At 49.6% G+C, this 10,884-nt stretch overlaps 1 protein-coding gene across 2 annotated transcripts in view; it reads right to left on the bottom strand.

Moving 5' to 3' along the window:
• Positions 1-532: 532 nt before the first annotated feature.
• The window catches only part of nop53 (NOP53 ribosome biogenesis factor), a 30,096-nt gene continuing 19,744 nt past the window's right edge, over positions 533-10,884 (bottom strand). Inside the window, exons 11-13 of one of the 2 annotated variants that reach the window (XM_087984025.1) lie at positions 9,714-9,790; positions 9,009-9,065; positions 533-620 (exon numbers count right to left, since the gene is read on the bottom strand). In XM_087984025.1, coding sequence (XP_087840151.1) covers positions 614-620; positions 9,009-9,065; positions 9,714-9,790 — 141 coding nt within the window. In that variant the 3' untranslated portion in view covers positions 533-613. Of the gene's footprint in view, positions 621-9,004; positions 9,066-9,713; positions 9,791-10,884 lie in introns of those variants that run through there. The other variant, XM_087984026.1, reaches the window with a different exon arrangement.

Genomic DNA, 10,884 nt, shown 5'->3' with positions numbered 1-10,884 from the left:
AAATCCATCTGGGTCACTAATGTCCTTTCAGAACGGAAATCTGCCGGCCTTACCCGGTCTGGTCTACACTGACCAAACACCAACACCCACAGGTTAGCTGGTCAGCATCACATTGCTGGAAGTTACTCAGCTCCCATTGGTCCCTGACAGGAGTCCCAGCTGATTCAGAGGTTCCACCTATTTCAGCAAAACTGCAGAGATGTCAACAAAGTACAGTTGATGGGTTTGTCAAAGACTCCCACAACATCAATCTCCAAGAGCGAGCAAGCCAACATACAGCACTGATGGAGAGTCATCCAGACTCGAAACGTTAATGTGCTCTCTCTCGGTGGATGCTGTCTGACCCGCTGTGACCTCCGATATTTGTTGGCTTCAGGACAGATTCCAGCATCTGCAGCAAATTGCTGCTATAAATTTCCAAGGATCAGTTTGTACCTTCGACACACGAAGGCAAATACAAACATTTTACAATATTTACCATTCTTAATACATCAACCACCATATGATTACAGCCAGGAATCATAAACACATGTACAGAAATAATGCAGAGATTTTATTGATACAAATATTTCAAACACCAAATTCAGCTGAGATCCACTTTCCTTTCCAGACATCACAACCTGAAAAATACAATTTTAAAAAGACAATATCAAAACGCGGGAAACACCCACGAAAATCAGAAGCAACAGAATAAAATAACAAGTGTTTTAAAGAGAGCTGTTAAACAGTGTAATTCACAGCGGACGACACAGTCAGGGATATCCCGGTACAGTGCAGTATCGGTGATTACAGTGCGGGGATATCCCTGTACGGTGCAGTATCGGTGATTACAGTGCGGGGATATCCCTGTACAGTGCAGTATCGGTGATTACAGTGCGGGGATATCCCTGTACAGTGCAGTATCGGTGATTACAGTGCGGGGATATCCCTGTACGGTGCAGTATCGGTGATTACAGTGCGGGGATATCCCTGTACAGTGCGGTATCGGTGATTACAGTGCGGGGATATCCCTGTACGGTGCAGTATCGGTGATTACAGTGCGGGGATATCCCTGTACAGTGCGGTATCGGTGATTACAGCGCGGGGATATCCCTGTACAGTGCAGTATCGGTGATTACAGTGCGGGGATATCCCTGTACAGTGCGGTATCGGTGATTACAGTGCGGGGATATCCCTGTACAGTGCGGTATCGGTGATTACAGTGCGGGGATATCCCTGTACAGTGCGGTATCGGTGATTACAGTGCGGGGATATCCCTGTACAGTGCGGTATCGGTGATTACAGCGCGGGGATATCCCGGTACAGTGCGGTATCGGTGATTACAGCGCAGGGATATCCCTGTACAGTGCGGTATCGGTGATTACAGTGCGGGGATATCCCTGTACAGTGCAGTATCGGTGATTACAGTGCGGGGATATCCCTGTACAGTGCGGTATCGGTGATTACAGTGCGGGGATATCCCTGTACAGTGCAGTATCGGTGATTACAGCGCAGGGATATCCCTGTACAGTGCGGTATCGGTGATTACAGCGCGGGGATATCCCTGTACAGTGCGGTATCGGTGATTACAGCGCGGGGATATCCCTGTACAGTGCGGTATCGGTGATTACAGTGCGGGGATATCCCTGTACAGTGCGGTATCGGTGATTACAGTGCGGGGATATCCCTGTACAGTGCGGTATCGGTGATTACAGTGCGGGGATATCCCTGTACAGTGCGGTATCGGTGATTACAGCGCAGGGATATCCCTGTACAGTGCGGTATCGGTGATTACAGTGCGGGGATATCCCTGTACAGTGCGGTATCGGTGATTACAGTGCGGGGATATCCCTGTACAGTGCGGTATCGGTGATTACAGCGCAGGGATATCCCGGTACAGTGCGGTATCGGTGATTACAGCGCAGGGATATCCCTGTACAGTGCGGTATCGGTGATTACAGTGCGGGGATATCCCTGTACAGTGCGGTATCGGTGATTACAGCGGGGGGATATCCCTGTACAGTGCGGTATCGGTGATTACAGCGCAGGGATATCCCTGTACAGTGCGGTATCGGTGATTACAGCGCAGGGATATCCCGGTACAGTGCGGTATCGGTGATTACAGCGTAGGGATATCCCTGTACAGTGCGGTATCGGTGATTACAGCGCAGGGATATCCCGGTACAGTGCGGTATCGGTGATTACAGCGCAGGGATATCCCTGTACAGTGCGGTATCGGTGATTACAGCGCAGGGATATCCCGGTACAGTGCGGTATCGGTGATTACAGCGCAGGGATATCCCTGTACAGTGCGGTATCGGTGATTACAGCGCAGGGATATCCCTGTACAGTGCGGTATCGGTGATTACAGCGCAGGGATATCCCGGTACAGTGCGGTATCGGTGATTACAGCGTAGGGATATCCCTGTACAGTGCGGTATCGGTGATTACAGCGCGGGGATATCCCTGTACAGTGCGGTATCGGTGATTACAGCGCGGGGATATCCCGGTACAGTGCGGTATCGGTGATTACAGCGCAGGGATATCCCTGTACGGTGCAGTATCGGTGATTACAGTGCGGGGATATCCCTGTACAGTGCGGTATCGGTGATTACAGCGGGGGGATATCCCGGTACAGTGCGGTATCGGTGATTACAGCGCGGGGATATCCCGGTACAGTGCGGTATCGGTGATTACAGCGCAGGGATATCCCGGTACAGTGCGGTATCGGTGATTACAGCGCGGGGATATCCCGGTACAGTGCGGTATCGGTGATTACAGCGCGGGGATATCCCAGTACAGTGCGGTATCGGTGATTACAGCGCAGGGATATCCCGGTACAGTGCGGTATCGGTGATTACAGCGCAGGGATATCCCGGTACAGTGCGGTATCGGTGATTACAGTGCGGGGATATCCCGGTACAGTGCGGTATCGGTGATTACAGCGGGGGGATATCCCGGTATAGTGCGGTATCGGTGATTACAGCGCAGGGATATCCCGGTACAGTGCGGTATCGGTGATTACAGCGGGGGGATATCCCTGTACAGTGCGGTATCGGTGATTACAGCGCAGGGATATCCCGGTACAGTGCGGTATCGGTGATTACAACGTAGGGATATCCCGGTACAGTGCGGTATCGGTGATTACAGCGCAGGGATATCCCTGTACAGTGCGGTATCGGTGATTACAGCGCCGGGATATCCCGGTACAGTGCGGTATCGGTGATTACAGCGCCGGGATATCCCGGTACAGTGCAGTATCGGTGATTACAGCGCGGGGATATCCCTGTACAGTGCCGTATTGGTGATCACAGCGCGGGGATATTCCGGTACAGTGCGGTATCTGTGATTACAGCGCGGTGATATCCCTGTACAGTGCAGTACCAGTGATTACAGCGCGGGGATATCCCGGTACAGTGCGATATCGGTGATTACAGTGCAGGGATAGCCCGGTACAGTGCGGTATCGGTGATTACAGCGCCGGGATATCCCGGTACAGTGCAGTATCGGTGATTACAGTGCGGGGATATCCCGGTGCAGTGCGGTATCGGTGATTACAGCGCGGGGATATCCCGGTACAGTGCAGTATCGGTGATTACAGCGCGGGGATATCCCGGTACAGTGCAGTATCGGTGATTACAGCGCGGGGATATCCCGGTACAGTGCAGTATCGGTGATTACAGCGCGGGGATATCCCGGTACAGTGCGGTATCTGTGATTACAGCGCGGGGATATCCCGGTACAGTGCGGTATCGGTGATTACAGCGCGGGGATATCCCTGTACAGTGCGGTATCGGTGATTACAGCGCGGGGATATCCCTGTACAGTGCGGTATCGGTGATTACAGCGCGGGGATATCCCGGTACAGTGCAGTATCGGTGATTACAGTGCGGGGATATCCCTGTACAGTGCAGTATCGGTGATTACAGTGCGGGGATATCCCTGTACAGTGCAGTATTGGTGATTACAGCGCAGGGACCTCCCTGTTCAGTGCAGTATCGGTGATTATTACGGGGCTATCCTGTACAGTGCGGTATCGGTGATTACAGTGCGGGGATATCCCGGTACAGTGCGGTATCTGTGATTACAGCGCAGGGATATCCCTGTACAGTGCAGTATCGGTGATTACAGTGCGGGGATATCCCTGTACAGTGCAGTATCGGTGATTACAGCGCAGTATTGGTGATTACAGCGCAGGGATATCCCTGTACAGTGCAGTATCGGTGATTACAGTGCAGGGATATCCCTGTACAGTGCGGTATCGGTGATTACAGTGCGGGGATATCCCGGTACAGTGCAGTATTGGTGATTACAGCGCGGGGATATCCCTGTACAGTGCAGTATCAGTGATTACAGCGCGGGGACATCCCTGTACAGTGCAGTATTGGTGATTACAGCTCAGGGATATCCCTGTACAGTGCAGTATTGGTGATTACAGTGCGGGGATATCCCTGTACAGTGCGGTATCGGTGATTACAGCGCGGGGACATCCCTGTACAGTGCAGTATTGGTGATTACAGTGTGGGGATATCCCTGTACAGTGCAGTATTGGTGATTACAGCGCAGGGACCTCCCTGTACAGTGCAGTATCGGTGATTACAGTGCGGGGATATCCCTGTATAGTGCAGTATTGGTGATTACAGCGCGGGGACCTCCCTGTACAGTGCAGTATTGCTGATTACAGTGCGGGGATATCCCTGTACAGTGCAGTATCGGTGATATCCCTGTACAGTGCAGTATTGGTGATTATAGCGCAGGGACTTCCCTATACAGTGCAGTATTGCTGATTACAGTGCGGGGATATCCCTGTACAGTGCAGTATCGGTGATATCCCTGTACAGTGCAGTATTGGTGATTACAGCGCAGGGACCTCCCTGTACAGTGCAGTATTGGTGATTACAGTGCGGGGATATCCCTGTACAGTGCGGTATTGGTGATATCCCTGTACAGTGCAGTATTGGTGATTATAGCGCAGGGACTTCCCTATACAGTGCAGTATTGCTGATTACAGTGCGGGGATATCCCTGTACAGTGCAGTATCGGTGATATCCCTGTACAGTGCAGTATTGGTGATTATAGCGCAGGGACTTCCCTATACAGTGCAGTATTGCTGATTACAGTGCGGGGATATCCCTGTACAGTGCAGTATCGGTGATATCCCTGTACAGTGCAGTATTGGTGATTACAGCGCAGGGACCTCCCTGTACAGTGCAGTATTGGTGATTACAGTGTGGGGATATCCCTATACAGTGCAGTATTGGTGATTACAGTGTGGGGATATCCCTGTACAGTGCAGTATTGGTGATTACAGTGTGGGGATATCCCTGTACAGTGCAGTATTGGTGATATCCCTGTACAGTGCAGTATTGGTGATTACAGTGCGGGGACATCCCTGTACAGTGTAGTATTGGTGATTACAGCGCGGGGACTTCCCTGTACAGTGTAGTATTGGTGATTACAGCGCAGGGACTTCCCTGTACAGCGTAGTATTGGTGATTACAGCGCGGGGACATCCCTGTACAGTGTAGTATTGGTGATTACAGCGCAGGGACTTTCCTGTACAGTGCAGTATTGGTGATTACAGCGCGGGGACATCCCTGTACAGCGTAGTATTGGTGATTACAGCGCAGGGACTTTCCTGTACAGTGCAGTATTGGTGATTACAGCGCGGGGACATCCCTGTACAGTGTAGTATTGGTGATTACAGCGCAGGGACTTCCCTGTACAGCGTAGTATTGGTGATTACAGCGCAGGGACTTCCCTGTACATTGTAGTATTGGTGATTACAGTCGGGGATATCCCTGTACAGTGCAGTATCGGTGACTGCAATGGTATAAACGTGACGTGGTGGCTGAAGAATAATGCGAAAGGTTTTCACTGTGTGTGAAAGTGTGCAGGCTGTTGTGCAAGCTATCCTGAAGCACTCAGACTGATTTGCTATCCAGCTGAGATCCAAAAGGTGCTTTGTCAGACTCAGAGATTAACAGCACAGAGAAAGACCCTTCTGCCCATCGTGTTTGTGCTCATCAAAACAACCCGCTAACCATTCTAATCCCATTTTCCAGCACTTGGTCCATTGCCTTGTAAGCTTTGACATCGCTAGGGGATATCTAAATCCTTCTTCAATGTTCTGAGGGTTTAGGCCTCTCCCACCTTATAGGCAGCGAGTTCCAGATTCCCATCACCCTCTGGGTGAAAACTCTTTCCTCACATCTCCACTAGGCTTGCTGCCCCTGGGCAGGAAGGATGCCCTGTTGTTATTGATTTCCCTGTGAAGGGAAAAGTTCCTTCCTATTCTACATCTCTCAATTTTGTTTGTTTCAAACACGTGCCCTCGGCTTTAAGGATTACAACTCTAGTCCCGACAATCTCTCTTTATAAGTGAAACACTCCAACCCAGGCGTATCCTGTTAAAGCTCTTTTCGTTCTCCAGGCAGCCTCGGTTTCCCAGAGAGAGAAGCAAATGTGACTGCACCAGAGGCCATCTCTGGTATATGGATAAGGTCTGAAAGCTCAAGCCTTCCCTCATTATAGCAATAGATAAATAAGTGGGATCGCACAGTATAGGCTGACAGAATCCCCACGTCCAACAACACTGCCATTTATTTAAATAACGGGAAGCTAAATCTGGTTTAGCTCCAACTTTCGACAAATACCAGAATCTTGCTGAAGAATCCTGGGGCTATTTCTCGCAGAGTTCCCCCGGATCTCACTGCCACCTCACGTAAAATCCTGGAATGACATCGAGAGCTGAAAATTCAGTCAAGCTCCCTCTCAATTTATTTTTCCAAATGTTTTGGCGAACAGCCAAGCCAGAAAGATTGATGAGATTGTGAGACAGATTCTAAGCTTATTCGAGGTGCAGTAATTAGGGAGTTTCGCAAGGTGACATCAGTGTCGTCCTGGTGTGACTGCCATTTTAAAGTCTCAGACAGACCATGGTTTCATTTTTTTTTAAAAAAGCACCCAGACTTCAGGGGGCTGTTAATTAGAGCCACAAGCACTGGCCAAAATAAAACAGCGAGGATTTAAAATGAAGCCCAGCACCGTCAGTAATAAGTCTCAGGCTCCACGCCAGCCTGGGAGGTACAGAGAGCAACATCTCATCATGACCCCACTGGGAACCAAGACCCAAGACCCTGTGAGCTGGATTCCAACAGGAACAAAGCCATAAACTGAAGAACTATCCTTAAACAGGGTTCTAACAGGAACGTCAACAGAGTGAGAGAGAGAGAGCAGGGGGTGAGATCTGAAGGAAGGGGTGAAAAAAAAGAGTCATATTCAGAGAATGTCTGTACTGAGTAAAATGATGGGAATGGGGAGAGGGAGAAGGAAAGTGGGAGGTCGAAGCAGATAAGCTTTCAGGGGGGTGGGGGGGGTGTGAGAGCTCAGACTGAAACACGAAACGAAAACAGGGAACATGGACTGGAGGCTGGGATAAGAACTCCCACAAGCAAAGCAGCTATTTCCAGAATTTACAGTCAGTGGAAAAACATGATCCTAATTTTTTCCAGATGTTGGGACACTGCTGAGGAATGAACAGTGTTTGCCACGTCGCTGAATTGTTGCTGCACTTAAACTAAAATGAAAGAGCAACGAGGGCAAATCACTCTCCAACTGACAGCATAAGAACTAAAGAGGACAGATTAATAATCATCTGAATTAAAGCCAACTGCTTGAATAAAACAAAGTTATTAACAAATCGCAACAAGGATCTGAACCTCTGACTCTTCTGCTTAAAAGTTAACTCAAAGTCAGCCCAAGATACACCTTAACAGATCAAATTTTGAGAACTTATATAATTTATTCTCCCTGTGTCTGTGGGGGTTTCCTCCGGGTGCTCCGGTTCCCTCCCACAGTCCAAAGATGTGCAGGTTAGGTGAATTGGCCATGCTAAATTGTCCATAGTGTTCGGTGCATTAGTCAAGTGGTGAATGTAGGGGAATGGGTCTGGGTGGGTTGCTCTTCAGCGGGTCGGTGTGGACTTGTTGGGCCGAAGGACCTGTTTCCACAATGTAGGGAATCTACAGCATACAGTGACCTTGCAAATTTATTCTGAAGTTGTATAAACTTTATCAAATCACTTTGACGAAATAGTTGACAAATTCTGCAGTCTAATGCAGTTTTGCATAGGTTATTATTGCAACACTGATGGGAGATGTGGCCATTGGAGCTTGCTAACTGTTACCATCAGACAAGGAGAGACCTCAATGCTATTCATGAGCAGTGCTGTCTTAATGAACAGCAACTCCCGGCCAGCAGCTGCCTGAGCTGTGGCTCAGTGGATAGCACTCAAGAGTCCCGACAGTGTGGAAGCTGGCCATTCGGCCCATCGAGCCCACACCAACCCTCTGAAGAACATCCCTCCCAGACCCAACCCCACTACCTTATCCCTGTAACCCTGCATTTCCCATGACTAACCCACCTAGCCTGCACATCCCTGGACACTTTGGGGTAATTTAGCATGGCTGTTCCACCCTAACCTGCACATCTTTAGACTGTGGGAGGAAACTGGAGCACCCAGAGAATGTGCAAACTCCACAGAGACGGCCACCTGAGGGTGGAATCGAACCCGGGTGCCTGGTGCTGTGAGGCAGCAGTGCTAACCACTGCGCTACTGCAGTCGCTCCTTGGAGTTTGAAAGTTGAGAATTTGCCTCACTGTCTGCAAAACCAAAGCACCCAAACCCAGGCTGACAGCCCCAGAACAGGACTGAGGAAGGTGACCTCTGGAAGGCACCTGCCTTTCTGGGGTGGATTGAAAGATCCCAGGGCATTATATCAAAGAGGAGGAGAGGTCTCCCTACTTTCCCAGGTCAGTGGAACTTTGTATATCCAAATGTGAGAATATAAAGGGACTTGGGGATACTTCTGCACGGAACACAGAAACTGAGCACACTGGGGCAGCAGGTCATCAGAATGTTGGCCTTAATTTCAAGAGGTTGGAGTACGTGAGTAGGCAAATGTTAATGCAAGTGTACAAGGAGCTGGGGAGACCATGTCAGAGGTACCGGGAGCCCAGAGACTTACGTCACTTCTCGGAACGCTCGTTTCTCGACGTATTTTAACTTGTGCTTCCTCTTGAACCTAAAGTAAGGAAAAACAAAGAACTGAGACAGTTGCCAATACAGTGACTAAAGAAGACCACTGTTTCGTCTCACTAAATTAAGGCCCTGCCCTCACAGGGGGAATGTAAAGATCTCACAGTGCTATTCAAAGTGAACAGGTGGCCTGGGCTATTTCTATCTGTCAGTCATCAACATTAAAAACAGATCGCCTGGTCACTTAACTAACGCTTAATTATGGGATCTTTGTGTGTAAGTTGGCAGGCACATTTCCCACGTTCCATAAGTCTCATTGGCTGCGCAGCCGCACTAGGACATCTGGAGGCTGTGACAGCAGCACAATATTAATGCAAGTTCCTTCCATGTACGAGGGTGCAGGCAGGGAGTGTTAGCAAGCTGTTTAACAGTGGAAGCCATCACCACCACTGGATCCCTGCGTTTGACAGGTCTTTGCCAATTACAACAACTGGGGAGCGATCAGGATCTAAGGGAGGGAGGGGTTCAATCCCTTCGTCTACCCAGCCCAAGGCATCACGATTAAATCTGAATGCCCTGTGACAGCTCTACCCATGATGTTTAAAGTGAGGACAGGTGAAAACCAGGCTGGAGTGACTCTGTCCCACTTAGCAGCACGGCTCCCAACCTTCCTACAAAGGTCGCATCCACTTACTTTGCTCTTATTCTGGGCTCGATCAGATTTCTCTTCTGAAAGCTCTTGAAGCGGTCGGCAAGGATACTACCCTCCGGCTGGGAAAAACACAAACAAACATTACACAGAAATCACACCGTGAGAGGGACAGCAACCTCTATCCAGCCCATTACAAGTTACAATTATTATCCTGACAGCATTTGAAGTTGGAACCCATTAAATCTAAAGCTAGCTTCAAACTTGCAGCTGCTTCAGTTAAGAACTAGGAAGAGTAGACCAATCAGCCCTTCCAGTCTACTCATCAATAAGAGAATGTCTCAGCTCAATTCCACTTTCCTGCCTGCTCTTTGGAATCCTTTAACCGATTGATAAAACAGTCTTTTGGTGAAAATGGTACTGACCTTAGCCTGACCAGATTTACAACTTTTGGGAGAGAAGCAAGAACAGAGACAATGAATGACAGGAACGAGATCAAAAAACAGCAAATATACACAGCCAGAGAGTTCACCAGCTTTTCCTCTGAGTGACGTGTTTAAACACTCTCACTCCCCAGTTTAGTCACACTGTCTTCATTCTTTCCTATCAAGCTTAACTTTGACTGAGTTCCCCTTGCCAAGGATTCCAGCAAACACTGACCACCTTCTGGGAGTAGGACCACACTGCCAGCAAACACTGACCACCTTCTGGGAGTAGGACCACACTGCCAGCAAACACTGACCACCTTCTGGGAGTAGGACCACACTGCCAGCAAACACTGACCACCTTCTGGGAGTAGGACCACACTGCCAGCAAACACTGACCACCTTCTGGGAGTAGGACCACACTGCCAGCAAACACTGACCACCTTCTGGGAGTAGGACCACACTGTCAACAAACACTGACCACCTTCTGGGAGTAGGACCACACTGCCAGCAAACACTGACCACCTTCTGGGAGTAGCATCACACTGCCAGCAAACACTGACCACTTTCTGGGAGTAGGACCACACTGCCAGCAAACACTGACCACCTTCTGGGAGTAGGACCACACTGCCAGCAAACACTGACCACCTTCTGGGAGTAGGACCACACTGTCAACAAACACTGACCACCTTCTGGGAGTAGGACCACACTGTCAACAAACACTGACCACCTTCTGGGAGTAGGACCACACTGTCAACAAACACTGACCACCTTCTGGGAGTGGGACCACA

This window comes from Chiloscyllium plagiosum, unplaced genomic scaffold, assembly GCF_037043375.1.
Source record: "Chiloscyllium plagiosum isolate Xiang-an unplaced genomic scaffold, Cpla_swu_hap1 HiC_scaffold_47, whole genome shotgun sequence".
Taxonomy (NCBI): Eukaryota; Metazoa; Chordata; class Chondrichthyes; order Orectolobiformes; family Hemiscylliidae; genus Chiloscyllium; species Chiloscyllium plagiosum.
This window is presented reverse-complemented; position numbering and strand designations above follow the sequence as displayed.